This window comes from Salvelinus fontinalis, chromosome 31 (assembly GCF_029448725.1).
Source record: "Salvelinus fontinalis isolate EN_2023a chromosome 31, ASM2944872v1, whole genome shotgun sequence".
Taxonomy (NCBI): domain Eukaryota; kingdom Metazoa; phylum Chordata; class Actinopteri; order Salmoniformes; family Salmonidae; genus Salvelinus; species Salvelinus fontinalis.
Window position 1 is genome coordinate 36,814,000 of NC_074695.1, and position 20,412 is coordinate 36,834,411.

The 20,412-nt window shown below is 40.8% G+C and overlaps 1 protein-coding gene across 5 annotated transcripts in view; it reads left to right on the forward strand.

Moving 5' to 3' along the window:
• The first annotated feature begins 4,189 nt into the window (after positions 1-4,189).
• LOC129830155 (msx2-interacting protein-like) overlaps positions 4,190-20,412 on the forward strand; it is a 45,185-nt gene continuing 28,962 nt past the window's right edge. For 4 of the 5 annotated variants that reach the window (XM_055892471.1, XM_055892473.1, XM_055892472.1 and 1 more), the window contains exons 1-3: positions 4,190-4,642; positions 7,445-7,765; positions 13,958-14,563. In XM_055892471.1, the coding sequence (XP_055748446.1) occupies positions 4,560-4,642; positions 7,445-7,765; positions 13,958-14,563 (1,010 nt within the window). In that variant the 5' untranslated portion in view covers positions 4,190-4,559. Of the gene's footprint in view, positions 4,643-7,444; positions 9,649-13,957; positions 14,564-20,412 lie in introns of those variants that run through there. The other variant, XM_055892475.1, reaches the window with a different exon arrangement.

A 20,412-nucleotide genomic window follows, 5' to 3' on the forward strand; every position in this document is an offset into this window, starting at 1 on the left:
CTGGCCACTTGGTAGGTGAGCCATACGCATGCGTCCTTGTTCAAATGCAGCTCTTTTTATTTTTTTATTTTTTTGACCGCATTGTAGCGCATGCGTAGCCTAAAACAATGGATTTGTTTTCTTCACGTAGATGGCCTACCCATCTTTATTCAAACTGTCCATTAGATTTCATGAAACTTTCACTGTAAACTATAGCCTAACGTTCCATCAATAATTTGATATTTAATAACATTAACTCGGCTAGCCTACTGAACTTGCAACACAAGGACTTTGACCTATAGGCAATTATATCTTATCACCTTACTTTGTTTTGTGGACTTGTGACTGATTATGATGTTAATTATTAAACAGAGCTCAGAAACTAACAAATGTGTCGAGTTACTGACATCTGTGGTATAGCCACTAAGCTGAAATGGCATTGCAACTTAGTGTTGGAGCTAGAAACATAAGCATTTTGCTGCATTTCCCTGCAAATCTGGGTAAGCCACAAATAAACTTTGATTTGACTTATTCAAAAGGGGAAAGATATACACTGTATACACAGAAGTACGTGGACACCCTTCAAATGAGTGGATTTGGCTATTTCAGCCACACCCGTTGCTGACGTGTATAAAAATGAGCACACAGCCAAGCAATCTCCATAGACAAACAGTGGTAGTAGAATGGCCTTACTGAAGAGCTCAGTGACATTGCTGCGGGGAATCAAGTCCCCACAGCAATGTTCCAACATCTAGTGGAAAGCCTTCCCAGAACAGTGGATACTGTTATAGCAGCAAAGGGGGAACCAACTTCATATTAATACCCATGATTTTGGAATGAGATGTTCAACGAGTAGGTGTCCACATACTTTTGGTCATGTACTGTATTTTGTACAGGTAGCGCACTGCTAGGTTAGTTATCCTCCAGGGATGAAGTGATAAAAAAGGGGGAAACCCTGAGCGCTGTGAGTATACCCTATGCAAATAAAGATCAACTTAAAGTGGTGACCCATCATTCAGGGCAGGTGTCACATATCAATTTGCAAACAATGTAAAAACAAAAATATTTAGTTAATAAGCTGCATACAAACATGGTCTCTTTTTTGCTTTCTTGAGTAAGGCAGCTCCAAAATGCAGGTGTTTCTGCCTAGCTCAGTGCTTTCTGTGGTGGGGCAGCCAGCGGAAAATACGGAGCATAGGGGTTGGTAATGTCCTCTAGTTGCGCCGTGATTGGCTCAGTGTTGTGTCACTCATGGGGAGACTATGTCACCGCAAAATCTACGGGGAGAGTTCAAATTTAAGCCCCTTGGGTGCTGCCATAGAGTTACATTAGAAGTGCCCATCCAAAAAGGCTCAAGGTCATTGGCCACAGATAAAATTAAGTTTTATCTACCGTAGCTTTGATTAGACTGATCATGTCAAAATCTTAGCTAGCAAGCTAGACAAGCAGTCATCATCATGAATCAATTCGACAATCTACTGGCAAATCCTTTTCAATCCTTGTCATATGAAGAGAAATTATAGATAAAACGTATTGATGCTCATCGGCCATTGGACATCAACATTACACAGCAAGTTGGAAATTGCAAATTCAACAATGAGTCGTTTGGAAGGAATCAGTGGTTAACTGCAAGCGTTGCAAAGCAATCACTAGACTGCTATTCAGTGGAGTGGGTATGTGGTCCAAGTCTGGGTTTAAGGGTCTCTTTTCCAAGCTTCAAAGGATAAACATTCAACACCATGGGCCAGAAAAGTTTGAATACATTGACCATGCTGTCAATCCAGCATGACTTTTGCCGCGTTCAAAACAACTGGAGAATCTCAGACTTCAGTGAGTTCAAGACAACTGGGATCTCTGGAAAAAAAACAAGCTCTGACTTGGAAAATAAGTTTCCAACTCGGAATTCCAAGTCGGGAACTCAAGCCTCTTTCTAGAGCTCCAACTAGAACATCACTGACGTCACAATTCGGCCTTGTTTATTTCAGAGTTTCCAGTTATCTTAAAAGCACCATAAATCCATGGAATGCCAGACTTTGATAACAAACCTTGATTGACAAAATGTACCCACAATGTACCTGCGTCACCTTCCTGTTCAAGTGGGCACAGCACAACAAGGTGAGTCCAAAAATGTATTGTATGCTGCTGCATAATTTATGTAATATGCCAGGTATATATGTATACTGTAGCTAATAAAGTAATACTAAGTGTATGTTGTGTAGTAAGCTGTTAGTAGCCCATGTGCCTCATCCTAACAATTTGGTCCCTTTCCCCTCATAACTTAGCCTACTGTTCTGACTTGGTGGTGCACATCTAGCCTATAGCCTGTTTTAGAGAAATGTAATCATCTGTAACGATGTGAGCTGAGAGTATGGAAGCAAGTTCAGGGAGTGAGTGTATTAATAAATAAACACAACATAATACAAATGAAGAAATACGAACAACGCACAGACATAACACAGGAACAGAAACAATAACGCCTGTCAATCCGGCTGGGGTGCGGGAACCTGACAGACCGGCTGAGGCAGGGGAGCCTAGAGATCCGGCTGAGGCATGAAAGCCTGACAAGTCAGCGGAGGCAGGGAAGCCTGGTGAGTTGGCGGAGGCAGGGGAGCCTGTAGCGGCTCCCGGACCCGACGTCATTACACTGACACAAAAAACAAAAACACTCCCTGATGCCTTCCTTAGGTGAGGCGTTATTCTGTAACGATGTACGCTGAGAGTCGGGAAGCAAGTTCAGGGAGTGAGTGTTTTAATAAATGAACACAACATAATACAAAATAAGAAACACGAACAACGCACAGACATAACACAGGAACCAAAACAATAATGCCTGGGGAAGGAACCAAAGGGAGTGACATATATAGGGAAGGTAATCAGGGAAGTGATGGAGTCCAGCTGAGTCTGATGACGCGCAGGTGCGCGTAACGATGGTGACAGGTGTGCGCCATAACGAGTGGGCTGGTGACCTAGAGGCCGGAGAGGGAGCACACTTGACATCATCGAATATTGTAAGAGCGTTCATTGTCTGCCCCCTTTATTTATGCTACGGTTCTGATTTGGTGTACAGGGAGAATACTGTAAGAACGGTCCATGTTCTGAATTCTGTCGCTGTACATTTCAAAAGTGCTGAACAAATAGTTATATTGACTATGTCCGTCCTAGCGCCCTCATTAATGTCTTAATCTAAATTACGGATTGCCTCTTATCCGCTCGTTGTCCCCTTATGCCATGGTTTGTACATCTAAATTGTCAGTGGAAACCACATTTGTTTAAGCATGTCAGCTATATCACAAGGCTCTGCTGATAGCCAGGAGTAGCAGTGATAAGATTCACTCCATGGTGCTGCAAAAAAAGCTCTGCTGTTTATGTAGGCTTTATGTAGGCCCTAACAGTTTGTGGGCACCGTTTGTCACGGTTATAGTGCAATTAAAGTATTGTTTAGTGTTGTGTTTTGTTGTGTAGTGACTTTGCTGGCACGCTTAACAAAAACAAACGTTTTGTTTGCCCCACCAAGATTGACATGCTAAAATCGCCACTGGCACTGTCTCCCAAATTGGTGGCCCAACTATTATAATTTGCAATAGAAATCTATGAATTCCTAACTTCAAGCTCTCTCATACCAAGGTAGTGGAATTCTACTCTACCAGTAACCATAATGTCCTTCAAGCCAAGGGGTTTATCTGTAGAAAACTATTTACAGCAGGGTGAAACAATTCCATGACACATTTGAATATTCATCTTTCGTCATAATTAACTCTTTATTTTACATAATGCAATAATAATAAAGACATGTACAACCGACAATACATAAGCCTACTTATAAAAATACATTCAACCTATTTAAGCACAACGTCAAATTCTTGAAAATAATACACGTCTATAAGCTTATAAATGCCATATAAGCTTAGTACAACTGTCTAATAAAGGTTTTATTACTAAATGTGTTGTTTTTGTCATTTGCGTCTTTGTATAGCAACTGCAGTAACCTACAGTTTTATATGTTTTCTTATCCAATGGATAAGACACTATTGAATGTCACAATGTAAAACATGTTTCAATGGCCTGTTGTAGGACTGCTTTCCAGTTGCTGCCTGTGTGTGTGAAAGATTAATTTCATACCCTTCGTCTACCCAAACCAATGACCCAAACCACAAACTCACGCATTCGATACCCACGCATGCGCAAGATGAAAGGCGATCTCATCTGAAAGCGGAAAAAAAGAGTTCACACACAGTGCCACGCGTGCGCTGTGTGCGCCTCATTACGAGCAAGGTTGCTGCATCTTTTTAGGTAGCTACAAGCATTATTTCGACAGCCAAAGGTCGCATGGTGTCAGGGACGCGCCTAGTCACGGGAATGGTAATAGACCGCATGCTCGTACACCCAGATCGCGCACAGTAAAGGAAATCAAACAGAGTGCAATAATTGAACCTAATGGTTACATTGGGTCAGAACAAACAGTTGATGATCTACGCACAATACTTTGCTGCGCTCTATTTCGCAACGTATTTTACTTTGTATCGGAAAAGATAAGGACATCACAAACTCTTCTGTATGATCGGGGGACAGGAGCGCACAGTATGGTCCGTGAAACCAGACATTTATGGGTGGGAAATTTACCCGAAAATGTACGAGAGGAGAAAATCATTGAGCACTTCAAGCGGTGAGTAAACGATCTTATTCCGAATATTTGATTGAGTAGTTCACAACTGTCAGCATCTGTCTGCCTGATTCCCCTAAAATCAGAAGATGATCAATCCTGGAGCGAATTGCCCAGGCAGTGACAGTAGGTAGCCTGGCTAGGCAACTGCCAGCAAACCAGCAACACAAGCTCACAAAATTCGGGTGAAGAGTAAGTCGATAGATATTGTAGTTAACTAACATGAACGTACAAATTGCAATCTTATGACCCACACCTGCATTTCGCGGTCTTGTAAGCCATCTTTCCCACACCGTGGACTTGCAAATAGCCTAGCTAGCTAATTGCTTTAGCAAAACAGCTATAGCTAGCACCACTGAATACTCTTGCCACTGTAACAGCCTACCGGTTGTGGTGTGTTAAGACAGTGACTTGAATTGTGTTTACAGTTTTATGGTTAACCTAAAACTTGCCAGTTGCGGAGAGTGTCTCGTGCAATGGAATTCTAACTAAGCAAAAACAATTGAGGTAGTTTGCAGTTCCGCCAAGACTCACTGCAACATTGTAGCAAATATTGAGGTGGCTTGTGTGAAGTGATGCAGAGCTGACTCTTGCCAGCAGCATCATAATGTAACTGATATGGCGTCAATTAGCCTAATGTCATTGGCTATACCAGTTGACTATCAAAATAAACTGAGATGTTCATTGAATGTTGCTATTAGTTGTTATTCAGTTGATTAACATAACATTTGGTATAGATTACAGTGATAGCCTACAATGTCACTAAGATTTCCTTCCTTTACATTGGTTGCATTCATAAGTTGTGTAAACAAACGACCATATGATGATTATAAGCCTTAATGAAACTGCCAACATATAAGAAACACGGCTATAAATGGCACGGATCATATTCTCTATAGTAGACTACATGTTGACATAGCAATTTTTTTAATAACATTTTTTTAAACTTTATATAAAAACGATAGGCTATTGTTGAAAATAATTATTTTTCACTACTGAAATGGAAAGGGTAATATTTTTGCCACATTGTTACATTACTATTACTTCACATTGTTATCAGTATGTCAAATCAGATTTGACGGCAAAGGCTATCGTTTTTGTGCATTAAACATTTGAATACATTTAGTTCTTGTTTCGACGCCGTGTGTGCTCTCTAGCTCCATACTGGCTGCCAAGGAAAAAACAGCCCGCCTATCTTTCGATCTAGGCACGAGGAGTAGCCTAATTAAAAGATGTGACATCCATATTATTTCTTTACGTTAGCTGAAGTGCTGCATTCATGTATTTTTATGGCTGTCTATCCTGTGTTGTAGGCTAAATGGCGTATGTATTTCTGCTACGATTTCAAGCGCAGTGTTTGCTATGCAGTGCATGTAGACAATATTCATCAGACCATTATGACTTTGAGAGTATCCTACAAAATACAGTCCGAAATGGCCAAAACGGACGTTTATTTAGGCATACTTGTCAGATGCATGGATTATGATAGCCTGTTTTTCAAATCTTGCGGGGCATTTGTGTCATGCTTATGATTTTAATGCATTGGTTACGTCATAAGAATTGAATATGCTTAGGCTATAACACGTGTAATAAGGCAAACGTTTTGAACAATTGATCACAAACATATTGTTTTGACTTTTGAGGATGAAGCATTTTGTTGAGGGGAATGAGTGCGCGTGGAAAACACATTTCGGGGTAGCCTACTTACTCACTGCTCTTCAAGCAGCCTTTAGTTACAGCTTTTGTAACAAGAAACAGCCAGCGTATGCAGGTGCATGACAGCTACATTTGTGATTGGAGTCCTTGAAGATGGGGGACGGCAGAATGAGGAAGCAGTGTGAACGGTTTTCTAAAATGGCGTCGGAGGGTATTCAATGTGGGAACTGGCATGACAGAGAGACTACACTTATGGGCATTCTCAGGGTGTCTTTCGGAAAATAAGCAGAAACAGATTTATGCTCTAGTTTTCATTGAATAGAAAAAAAAGTGTTGCATGGAGCTAAGCTCTCCAAGACGTTGGCAAATAACTCCAATCACAATTTTCTTTCTCGAGTTGGTTGATAAACGCCATAGGCTACAATAAAAATAGATTTTCAGGCAGTAAACCATTTTAATTATAGGCTACATTCAAGGTAACGATTGAAATCACTTTTTCAAATATAGGAAAACATCACTTTTTTCCTGTATCATTTTTTCCTGTATTTCTCTTAAGCAAGCCTTATTGGAATGCCATATTGCATAAAACATATTGCACCCACAAGAAAGAGGAAACCAGAAAATGTCACGTGTAGTTATGCTGCATTGTGCAGACCTCATCAGAGTTCCATCTTTGAATAGCTAGAAGGAGGAACTTTTCTTATAACTAGAATACATCCTCTATTGAAAAATGTATGAATAGTGCTATGTGCTTAACCAACAATGCATTGTGAAAAATAACAAATAATGTTGCCTGGTGAGGTTGGGAAATGACACCAGTGGCCTAATAAATGTTTTGTAAGGACATCCCTTTGTGGAGTGTCATCCCCCCCACACACAGACAGAGAGAGAGAGAGAGAGCTGTGCCAGTAACCAAAAGGTTGCTGGTTCAAATCCCCAAGGTGGTAAAAATCTTTCAGTTGTGCAGCTGACTAGGTTTTCCCTTCCATTTCAATATTATACAACACATAGGTCTACTTTATGGTGAACAGTAGGCTCCTTTACCCATTTGACTTGTTTCCATTTCCAATGAATTATGGCATACACCTTAAATTAATTAATTATTTGTTGCTGATCTCTTTTTCTTATAATTCCCCCTTTCCTCCATAGATATGGACGTGTGGAGAGTGTCAAGGTCCTTCCAAAGCGGGGGTCAGAAGGTGGAGTTGCAGCCTTTGTTGATTTTGTGGACATTAAAAGTGCTCAGAAGGCTCATAATTCTATCAACAAGATGGGGGATAGAGACTTGCGCACTGATTACAATGAGCCAGGCACAATCCCTAGTGCCGTGAGAGGGCTGGAGAATAGCCTGTCCTTAGGCTCTCGTGGGCGGGATGTTTCAGGGTTCACAAGGGTGGCAGGGGACCTGGTGTATGGGCCCCCTGCATTGCTCCACAGCAGAGAGGGACGCTATGAACGCAGACTAGACGGGTAAGTGGACAAAGTTTCTCTGAACGCAGGGGGAACTTGGTTTCTTGTAACGCCTTACCCCCAAGCATATTCCACAATCTATTAATTTACTTGTTTGGGGGTTAAAGAGGAGAATGAGGGGAAAATAAAATACATTCATACGCAGGAATAAATCTGTAGGCATCCCTTCCATAGTCCTCAGAGCGTCGCCATCGCTCATGGATTGATATGGTAGACACCAAGATATACTGTAAATGAGCATGAATGCACACAATTGTATTTCTATGTGTGTAGTAAATAGCGTATTTGCTGTTGGGGATTATCTTTGTAAACTTAAACATTCCTGTGAGGTGGATATCCCATTTGCAGAGAGTATGGGGCATATTGGATATCGTAAAATTCCCGGGATTAATGGATGCTGGAGAGAGTTTGTTCCAGTGGCCTTCCCTGGGATCGCCCTGATCTGGAGTACCATGTCCTCCTTGGTGGATTAATGGGTCATTTTTGTATAACAATTCAACCAAGAATACATATTTGCATATTAAAGACGCATTAATTAGTTTTTGGATTAGTAGAAATTGGGTTCTCGATCATTCTGCACCCATTCCAGTGGTGTTTTCATATGCATCACTTCCCTTGTGGTCCGGAGTCATGTGGATAACCTAAACCGGATATGTATTCCCGTTGGATTAAAACTGGCCAATCACAAAAGGATATTCTATCATTCAATAAAGTTATGGGTTTTCCGGTTTTGTGTGGGATTATGTTTTGTTTCAGGTTTTAAGAATGAAATGCTGGGAGACCTCTACTGTTGATCGACTTTGTAGAGAAATGACAGAAATATTGAGCAAATTACAAACACTTTTTTGAATTCTAATTTAATTTTGTTGGTATTTCAACATTTTGTTTTTATATTTTTGCTCTTGAAAGAGTGAGACTGTCCAATGGATATAGGGGGAAGCATTAAACATAATAATTTATTAGAGGTTTGGACTATTTTTGGATCATACAAATCAATACAATTACATGGAAATATGGGGCTACCTGTCTTCTGTCAATGGATTACCTGCCTCCTGAATGTGGAACTACATCTGTCCATCCTTGGATACAATTATTCCCAGAATCAGAACACACATCATCATGTCAACTTCTTCCCAAAGAATAAGCCTACTGCCTTTAAGGGAACTGTACATGTTTGGGAGAATCATTGGGTGAACTGGATTACTTCTGACAGGTAAACTGTGTTACGGTCAGATAATTTTTGCTTCAATGGATCTAGTTGGACTATTGCTCAATTTTGCACACAGAATGTGGCGGACTATTAAAGATGAAGATGAAAGACTTTTCCATAAAATCGTGTGCCATGATGTTCCAGACTCATTGCTCATGGGGTATCAATAGAGCACTGTTTACAGAAGCTGGACAATTGGATATCATTTCCAGATTTGATTGGACACTGTAGCCTCATTTTCCATTATTTTATTGTTATCAGTTATGTTTTATGTAACCATTTTTGAAAGGATAGTTTAGTCCTATGACTATTTTCCACCACAGCAAAATCTTGTTACAATTGGATTTGATTTTTGGAGTATCTGATCAAAGCAAGTGAGGATTCCTGCCATACTGACGAGGATTACTATTTTGAACATAAACCTACCTATACTGTGTGCTTTTCTCTGTGGATATATTTTTACATTGACTCTTTTTGGAATTAGCACTGCAAATATCTGCTTGGAATAATTTATTATCTTGGCTGCAAAGACTTTTGTTTGAACATAAACCTACGAGAATGTTTTTGATACATTTTTATGCCCACCCTATGGTTTTTCCTTTTTTTGCTCACAAAGTTCTGTCTCCCTAGATTGTATTTGGAATTGTAGGTCGGGTTACCGCTGTCTCAAAAGGTTGGTATATCCTGCCCTGTGTATTTTAGCTGTTCTCTCTAACCCCTAGTTTGAACCCCTGTCTCTCTCCATATTTTTCACTAACAGAAGTAGCTGTTAAACATACTGTTTAATTGCTTGTTGTTATTTGCAGACTCTTGACTTTTTACCTGCTGTCTCCCCTCACCTTGAACCTACCCTGCCCACTTCCCAGCTCCTAATCCCTGCTCTCCCTAGTCAATAGTACCACTTTGCTGAGGCATTTTTCACATTAAAGTAAAACATGTAGATACAGGCCAGATCATGGTAAAAAGAGAAGGAATCATGCACCTCCTATGAATGCTTTTTAAACAATGAACAATTACGTCAGATTTAATAGTTGTATCAGTTAATCAAAATCTGATTATATTCAACCCAATTTGAATTGCTATTGTATATTACATTTTACTGTCAGATTTGCCACCACTAAAGGGTTTATGCCAATGTTTAGATAGCTAGTCTCTCATTTGGTCTTGCTACATGATCGTTAGTAGCCTAACCTTGGAAACTTGTGGTCAAGTTCTTTTTCTTCTGAGCCCAAGAGCAGAATAAGTCTAGGAACAGATTCCTGATGTAGAATTTATACTGAAAGACAAATTATCCATTGGCTTCAGCAACCCTAATTGTCACAATTTACAATGTTGCATGTCAAATCAGAGAACTGCAATTATTATAATTTTTTGTTGATATTGTAAGTAGCATGACATATTCACACTAGCCTCACAGTTTTTACATGATACTGGCAGCCACAAAGTAGCTAAAAATATGTCAGTGCCAAAGAACCGTTATTCCTTATGGCAATGGGCAGTGCATGCACTTGACAGCAACACACCTATACTACAGTAGCTAGCTAGCAATCCGGTCGCTGTATACAATAACAGCATGTGATGGTAACAAACAATTATAGATAAAAATCCTGCCTTAATAGGTTGAAATATTTTAGGATTCATGAATAATTCAAATTCCATGAGTGTCAGGACAATGGAGACACTGGCATTGTACACACATTTGAGATTAAAATATTCAGAAAGTCCCAAAATAGGTTAACGCGGTTCTGTCCAGATTTGGACTAAACAGCATAGTTGCAAATATCTACATGGAGGAGTTCACAAAAGTTTGCGTCCAAACCACAGAGCAGGGATCATCAACTAGATTTTGCTGCGGGCCGATTTTATTGTTGAGTGGATGGTTAGGGGGCCGGAACATCATTTCAAATAATTTGTAGACTGCAAATTGACCGCAAGAAGCCCAAAAAGATGTAATATGATATTTGACTAAAACATAATAATTTTAAATCTTGCTTGCATTTGTATATGATCACGAGTTTCTCTGTTATGCTTGTGAATAATTGGGAACACATTTCCAACATTTAAAATCGCTTGGATCTTATTTCCTGGTGTTTTTAAAGTATTTTATGTCCAATAATAAATAAATACAAATATTTGCTCAGAAACTTAGGGGGACATATAAAACCAGCGACCAGTTGGACCCCTGCTATAGAGAATGATAGAGGCCTCTAGTGACCATAAGGCTTTATTAGCATGGGCAGCGCCATTGAGAGCTTCCACCATTTTAATTTAGTCAACTGGGTGGGACTTACAACTTCATTGACTGATCCCTCATGGTGACCTTGTTGGAGTCATGTCCAACCATGTCATCAGGAGGGATCAGCCAATCGTGAAGAAGAAAATATAGTACTTCAAAATAAAGAGCCTCAATGGTGCTGCACATGCCATCACAGATGGTATAATGACACAGATACAAAGAGGAGTCCTCTATATAGCTCTATTGTCCAAACATGTCATTGTGCAGCCATGCAAATCTACCTGAAAACATAAATATGTATGTATTTACTAACAGAGAAAATGCTAGTGGGCTCAATTGTTAAGTAATAGCTCATTGCAAATAAATTATTTTTCCACTTAAGTTGACTGTTTTTGTTTTACCCAGAATGGTTTGCATATGTATTTTGCTACTTAATAGCTAAACCTCATTCAGAAAATGTTTTAGGTTCCCAGCCTTTTAGCTACTTAATGTATCTAAAACAACTTACAAACACTCCAATCCAAACTATTTCTTATAGATACATTTTTGAAAAGTCACTTAATTACGCAAAAAATCTATTTTGTTTTGAAGGAAGATCCACTCCACCAGTTTGAGAACAGGCAGTACTATATTGTATTATGCAATTCGGGAAATGCTCCATTGGCCATTCTTCTTTAAGTAACATTAGGTTTTGAAGCTTTCTAATTGTGACTAACCAATCATTTAGACTTCCGTCATACTCATCACTTTATTCGGAAAGGAAATTATGGTAAAGCTTCATTTTACAGCTAGCTATGTGTCAGGCACAAGGGGGTGTGGTCTATGGCCAATATACCACGCCTAAGGGATGTTCTTTTCACGACACAACACGGAGTGCCTGGATACAGTCCTTAGCCGAGGTATATTGGCCCTATACCACAAACCCCTGAGGTGCCTTATTGCTTTTATAAACTGGTTAATGCTTTTATAAACTGGTTAATTACCAATGTAATTAGAGCAATACAAATAAATATTTTGTCATACCCGTGGTGTTCGGTCTGATATACCACGGCTGTCAGCCAATCAGCATTCAGGGCTTGAATCACCCAGTTTATAATTTCAATTAGATTGTATATTAGTTATACTTTGGTTTCTTTGAGATTCATAGACTCAAGCAAAGCAGAAGTTACACCGCCAGCCCCTTTTAATTAAACTGCGTTTCAATAAGTCACAGATGAATCTCATTCGTATGAAAAAGTGAATTAATCATCTAAGTGTGTAAGCTACATTTTTAAGCAGGCATGAATTGGGCTTTTTTATTCCTGCCTTAATTCACACTATTTTTAAATATTTGTTGATAATTCACCACTTCGCTAACTCATGCATTTTGTATGGACCCCAACTGCCTCCTTATTGAGTTGGTGGTGTACCTGCTATAAGAACATAACTAATGAATAGAATTGTAGTAATTTATCAGAGCAGAGCATATAATTTATCAGAGCAGAGCATATCAATCAATTTCAGTGTACCTAAAATCTTTCGATTGGTGTTTTAGGCCATTCCGACATAGATGAAGGCTGTCACACCTTGACACGCTACCAGTTAGGAGGTCTGGTGATTTTCTACTTTAGATAGCAAGTTGCAGGATAATCCTCAGAAACTTCTGCATTGTACTGATTACATACTTGATTATGAATAAGTGCAGTACCTTTCTAGCTAGCAGCTACCCCTTTGAATTTACTTAAAATATAACATAACAAATTGTGCAATAACATTATGATCTTAATTGCACAATACAGTGAATACCGTGTAATTGCGATATTTTAGGGTTATCATAATATCAAAATCTAATCCTGGACATCCCTAATGACAAGCTAACATGCGAGCTCAGTAGATTACTATTGAACTAAGATTACTATTGAACTATCAACTACTTGTCTAGTGCCTGAAATGCTCCTCAGTTCCATTTAAGAATGGATTCCATACTTTGAAATAGCTTCTCATCAATAATATTTGTTGTATTGTTATTAGGGTTGCAAAATATAAACTGGAGCTAACCATCATCTTTGATCTGTCTGATCCTGCACCATTAATGTACGGCTGTCCAGAATAGGATATATATATTTTTTAATAATGTTAGGTTTTTGCACTGCATCCATTGAAGTCTCCAGACTCTTGTTTTTCCACATCCGGTTGTGCTCTCTATTGTGTGGGTCATGAGAATTATATAGAAACTAGTTTTCTTTTCATTCTGCTTTTCTGTCGAGCACATGTAATTCCATGTCCAAAATATCTACTCCCTTTATCTAGTTTTCATGACATTTTCCAATTGAGAAGATTTGGATGTTTGTCAAATACTAGGGGGAAAAAATCACAAACAAGTGTAAGATTAATCGCCATGCCTAGTTAGTAGTTGTTCAATTTAATTTAGATAGAAATCAGAAAGTATCTGCATAAAAGTGACAAATTCTGCAAAATATTATGAGCAATATGAATTAATGAGAAATGTTTACAAATATCTAATAAGTAAAGTATGATATCAATTTATATGTTTACTGTATATTTTAAGTCTCAAATAAACAGAAACACCCTTTGAACACTCAACTTGACTGCTGTCTTAGTTATTTGATAGCCTGACACCTTTATTTACCACCTTGTAAAGCTCTAGTTGACTACTAATTAGTGTCAGAAAGCATAACTTTTCTCTTTCTCTCTCTCTCTCTCACTCTCTCCATTTCCTCCTTCCATCCCTCTCCCTGTCACTCAGGACTGCTGAAAGTCGGGATCGAGCATATGATCACAGTGCCTACGGACATCACGAGCGTGCTAGCAGCAGCTTTGACCGACAGCGTCACTACGACTCAGACTATTACAGAGATACCAGGGAGAGAATGCTTAACACTGGCTCTGGCACTGCCAGTGGAGGTGTTGGGGCTGGCTCTGCAGCGGTCGGTGGAGGAGTTGTAGGTACTTGCGTCAGTGCCTGTGGAACAGGTGGTGGGGCTGGGGCTGTGGCTGGAGGAAGTGGAGGATCTTCATCGGTTGGTGTGGGATATTATCGTTCACATAGCCGGAGCCCAAGCCACTTTGATAAACCAGAGCCTCAATATGATACTCGTGCCAGAGAACCCTTTATACTGGGCAGCATAGTTCACAGGGATCTGTACCAAGAAGAGCGGGGTCGACGTGGAGATCGATCTTACCACGACAGTCGCAGCCGGTCTCCACACTCTTCACATTCACGTAACCTCTCTCCACAAAGGTTGGCGAGTCCAGAATCCTGGCCTCCCCGCTCCCACAGTGGCTCCGGCTCTCGCAGCCGTTCCTCCAGTTCCAACTCTGTCAGCAGCACCAGCAGCAGCACCAGTGGCAGGTAGGTAGAGCGAGTACTCATCAGTTTCACTGTCATGCATTCTGTCCCCTGTAGTTTATCATATAGTGTCTCTCAGTAGCACTTGTGATTGGTCAAAAAAGTAAAAATATATACAGTACCAGTCAAAAGTTTGGACACCTACTCATTCAAGGGTTTTTCTTTATTTTTACTATTTTCGACAGTGTAGAATAATAGTGAAGACATCAAAACTATGAAATAACACATATGGAATCATGTAGTAAACAAAAAGTGTTAAACAAATCAAAATATATTTTATATTTGAGATTCTTCAAAGTACTCACCCTTTGACTTGATGACAGCTTTGCACGCTCTTTTTTATTTTTTTTATTTCACCTTTATTTAACCAGGTAGGCTAGTTGAGAACAAGTTCTCATTTACAACTGTGACCTGGCCAAGATAAAGCAAAGCAGTGCAACACAAACAACAGCACAGAGTTACACATGGAATAAACAAACATACAGTCAATAACACAATAGAAAATAAGTTTATGTACAGTGTGTGCAAATGAGGTAAGATAAGGGAGGTAAGGCAATAAATAGGCCATAGTGGCGAAGTAATTACAATTTAGCAATTTAACACTGGAGTGATAGATGTGCAGAAGATGAATGTGCAAGTAGAGATACTGGGGTGGAAAGGAGAAAAAAAACAGTATGGGGATGAGGTAGTTGGATGGGCTATTTACAGATGGGCTATGTACAGGTGATCTGTGAGCTGCTCTGACAGCTGGTGCTTAAAGTTAGTGAAGGAGATATGAGTCTCCAGCTTCAGTGATTTTTGCAATTCGTTCCAGTCATTGGCAGCAGAGAACTGGAAGGAAAGGCGGCCAAACGAGGAATTGGCTTTGGGGGTGACCAGTGAAATATACCTGCTCGAGCGTGTACTACGGGTGGGTGCTGCTATGGTGACCAGTGAGCTGAGATAAGGCGGGGCTTTACCTAGCAAAGACTTATAGATGACCTGGAGCCAGTGGGTTTGGCGACGAATATGAAGCGAGGGCCAGCCAACGAGAGCATACAGGTCGCAGTGGTGGGTAGTATATGGGGCTTTGGTGACAAAACGGATGGCACTGTGTTAGACTGCATCCAATTTGCTGAGTAGAGTGTTGGAGGCTATTTTATAAATGACATCGCCGAAGTGAAGGATCGGTAGGATAGTCAGTTTTACGAGGGTATGTTTGGCAGCATGAGTGAAGGATGCTTTGTTGTGAAATAGGAAGCTGATTCTAGATTTAATTTTGGATTGGAGATGCTTAATGTGAGTCTGGAAGGAGAGTTTACAGTCTAACCAGACACCTAGGTATTTGTAATTGTCCACATATTCTAAGTCAGAACCTTCCAGAGTAGTGATGCTGGACGGGCGGGCAGTTGTGGGCAGGGATCGGTTGAAGAGCATACATTTAGTTTTACTTGCATTTAAGAGCAGTTGAAGGCCACGAAAGGAGAGTTGTATGGCATTGAAGCTCGTCTGGAGGTTAGTTAACAGTGTCCAAAGAAGGGCCAGAAGTATACAGAATGGTGTCGTCTGCATAGAGGTGGATTAGAGAATCACCAGCAGCAAGAGCGACATCATTGATGTATACAGAGAAAAGAGTCGGCCCGAGAATTGAACCCTGTGGCACCCCATAGAGGCTGCGAGAGCTCCGGACAACAGGCCCTCCGATTTGACACACTGAACTCTGTCTGAGAAGTAGTTGGTGAACCAGGCGAGGCAGTCATTTGAGAAAACAAGGCTGTTGAGTCTGCTGATAAGAATGTGGTGATTGACAGAGTCGAAGCCTTGGCCAGGTCGATGAATACGGCTGCATAGTAATGTCTCTTATCGTTGGCAGTTATGATATTGTTTAGGACCTTGAGTGTGACTGAGTTGCATGACCAGCTCAGAAACCAGATTGCATAGCAGAGAAGGTACGGTGGGATTCGAAATAGTCTGTGATCTGTTTGTTAATTTGGCTTTCAAAGACCTTAGAAAGTCAGGGTAGGATAGATATAGGTCTGTAACAGTTCTGGTCTAGAGTGTCCCCCTTTGAAGAGGGGGATGACCGCGGCAGCTTTCCAGTCTTTGGGGATCTCGGACGATACGAAAGAGAGGTTGTACAGGCTAGTAATAGGGGTTGCAACAATTGCGGCGGATAATTTTAGATAGAGAGGGTCCAGATTGTCTAGCCCAGCTGATTTGTAGGGGTCCAGATTTTGCAACTCTTTCAGAACATCAGCTATCTGGATTTGGGTGAAGGAGAAATGGGGGAGGTTTGGGCAAGTTGCTGTGGGGGGGTGCAGGGTTGTTGACTGGGGTAGGGGTAGCCAGGTGGAAAGTATGGCCAGCCGTAGAAAAATGCTTATTGAAATTCTCAATTACCGTCGATTTATCGGTGGTGACAGTGCTTCCTAGCCTCAGTGCAGTGGGCAGCTGTGAGGAGGTGCTCTTATTCTCCATGGACTTTACAGTGTCCCAGAACTTTTTAGAGTTTGTGCTACAGGATGCAAATTTATTTTTGAAAAAGCTATCCGTTGCTTTCCTAACTGCCTGTGTATATTGGTTCCTAACTTCCCTGAAAAGTTGCATATCGCAGGGGCTATTCAATGCTAATGCATTACGCCACAGGATGTTTTTGTGCTGGTCAATGGCAGTCAGGTCTGGAGTGAACCAGGGACTATATCTGTTCCTGGTTGTACATTTTTTGAATGGGGCATGCTTATTTAAGATGGTGAGAAAAGCACTTTTAATGAATAACCAGGCATCCTCTACTGACGGAATGAGGTCAGTATCCTTCCAGGATACCTGGGCCAGGTCGATTAGAAAGGCCTGCTCGCTGAAGTGTTTGACAGTGATGAGGGGTGGTCGTTTGACCGCAGACCCATTACGGACGCAGGCAATGAGGCAGTGATCGCTGAGATCCTGGTTGAAGACAGCAGAGGTGTATTTGGAGGATGACATCTATGAGGGTGCCCGTGTTTACAGATTTGGGGTTGTACCTGGTTGATAATTGATCATTTGTGTTAGATTGAGAGCATTTAGCTTAGATTGTAGGACAGCCGGGGTGTTAAGCATGTCCCAGTTTAGGTCACCTAACAGTACGAGCTCTGAAGATCGATGGGGGGCAATCGATTCACATATAGTCTCCAGGGCACAGCTGGGGCAGAAGGTGGTCTATAACAAGCAGTAACGGTGAGAGACTTGTTTCTGGAAAGGTGGATTTTTAGAAGTAGAAGCTCGAATTGTTTGGGCACAGACCTGGATATTATGACAGAACTCTGCAGGCTGTTTCTGCAGTAGATTGCCACTCCGCCCCCTTTGGCAGTTCTATCTTGTCGGAAAATGTTATAGTTAGGGATGGAAATGTCAGGATTTTTGGTGACCTTCCTAAGTCAGGATTCAGACACGGCTAGGACATCCGGGTTGGCAGCGTGTGCTAAAGCAGTGAGTAAAACAAACTTAGGGAGGAGGCTTCTAATGTTAACATGCATGAAACCAAGGCTTTTACGGTTACAGAAGTCAACAAATGAGAGTGCCTGGGGAATGGGAGTGGAGCTAGGCACTGCAGTGCCTAGATTAACCTCTACATCACAGTGATCCAGGTGAAAAGATTCAGAGCTTGTGGTATGAATCCTGATATGTGGAGAAAGAGCAGTCCGGTATGCTCTGGGTTGAAACACGCTGTGCAGACTGGCAGGAGTTGACCAGGCTAAGGTTAGCTGATGACCACTAGCCATGGCTAACTGACTATTAGCTAGTAGATAGTGAGCTGGCTAGCTTCTGTTAGGGGTCCCGGTTAGAAAAGTATAGAAAATAGCAGATCCATACCACATAGGGTGAGGCGGATTGCAGGAGAGTATGTTGAAACTGAGGTTGAAATATAAAAAAATATATACGAAATATATACATAGGAAGAAAAAAAGATATATACACGGGACATGACAAGACGAAGACAAAGACGTCTGAACTGCTACGCCATCTTGGAGACAGGATTACAGGTCATAGCAGAAAGTACAGTGCATTCGGGTAGTATTCAGACCACTTAACTTTTTCACGTTTTGTTACGTTACAGCCTTATTCTAAAATGTATTTTATGTTTCTAAATCCTCTTCAATCTACACACAATAATGACGAAGCGAAAACAGTTGACTTTTTTTTTACACAGGTATTCAGACCATTTGCAATGTGTCACGCCCTGGCCTTAGTATTCTTTGTTTTCTTTATGTTTTTTAGTTAGGTCAGGGTGTGACATGGGGAATGTATGTGTTTTGTAGTGTCTAGGGGTGTTGTATGTGTATGGGGCAGAGTAGAGTAAGGTTGTCTAGTTATGTCTATGGCTGCCTAGATTGGTTCTCAATCAGAGACAGCTGTCATTCATTGTCTCTGATTGGGAGCCATATTTAAGGCAGCCATAGGCAGTAGGCTTTTGTGGGGTGTTGTCTATGTTGAACGTTTGTTGCTTGTCTGTGCACTTACGTTATTTAGCTTCACTGTCGTTTGTATTCAGTGTTCGTTTCGTGTTTTTTCCTTTCTCTCAATAAAAGAGAAATGTATTTTGCACACGCTGCGCCTTGGTCCTCTCTTTCTCACGAAGACGATCGTGACACTATGAGACTCGAAATTGAGCTCAGGTGCATCCTGTTTCCTTGATCATCCTTGAGATGTTTCTACAATTTGATTGGAGTCCACCTGTGGTAAATTCAATTGATTGGACATCATTTGGAAAGGCACACACCTGTGGGACCTACAGTTGAAATCGGAAGTTTACATACACTTAGGTTGGAGTCATTAAAACTAGTTTTTCAACCACTCCACAAATTTCTTGTTAAAAAACGAAAGTTTTGGCCAGTATGGTTAGGACATCTACTTTGCGCATGACACAACACATTTTTCCAGCAATTGTTTACAGACGGATTATTTCACTTATAATTCACTGTATCACTATTCCAGTGGGTCAGAAGTTTACATACAGTAAGTTGACTGTGCCTTTAAACAGCTTTGAAAATTCCAGAAAATGATGTCATGGCTTTAGAAGCTTCTGATAGGCTAATTGACATCATTTGAGTCAATTGGAGGTGTACCTGTGGATGTATTTCAAGGCCTACCTTCAAACTCAGTGCATCTTTGCTTGACATCATGGGAAAATCAAAAAAAATCAGCCAAGACCTCAAAAAATAAATTGTAGACCTCCACAAGTCTGGTTCATCCTTGGGAGGAATTTCCAAATGCCTGAAGGTACCACGTTCATCTGTACAAACAATAGTACGCAAGTATAAACACCATGGGACCACGCAGCCGTCATACCGCTAAGGAAGGAGACACGTTCTGTAGCCTAGAGATGAACGTACTTTGGTGTTAAAAGTGCAAATCAATCCCAGATCAACAGCAAAGGACCTTGTGAAGATGCTGGAGGAAACAGGTACAAAAGTATCTATATCCACAGTAAAAATAGTCCTATATCGACATAACCTGAAAGGCCGCTCTGCAAGGAAGAAGCCACTGCTCCAAAATCTCCATAAAAAAGCCAGACTATGGTTTGCAACTGCACATGGGGACAAAGGTTGTACTTTTTGGAGAAATGTCCTCTGGTCTGATGAAACAAAAATAGAACTGTTTGGCCATAATGACCATCATTATGTTTGGAGGAAAAGGGGGATGCTTGCAAGCCGAAGAACACCATCCCAACCGTGAAGCACGGGGGTGGCAGCATCATGTTGTGGGGGTGCTTTGCTGCAGGAGGGACTGGTGCACTTCACAAAATAGATGGCATCATGAGGGGGGGAAATTCTGTGGATATATTGAAGCAACATCTCAAGACATCAGTCAGGAAGTTAAAGCTTGGTTGCAAATGGGTT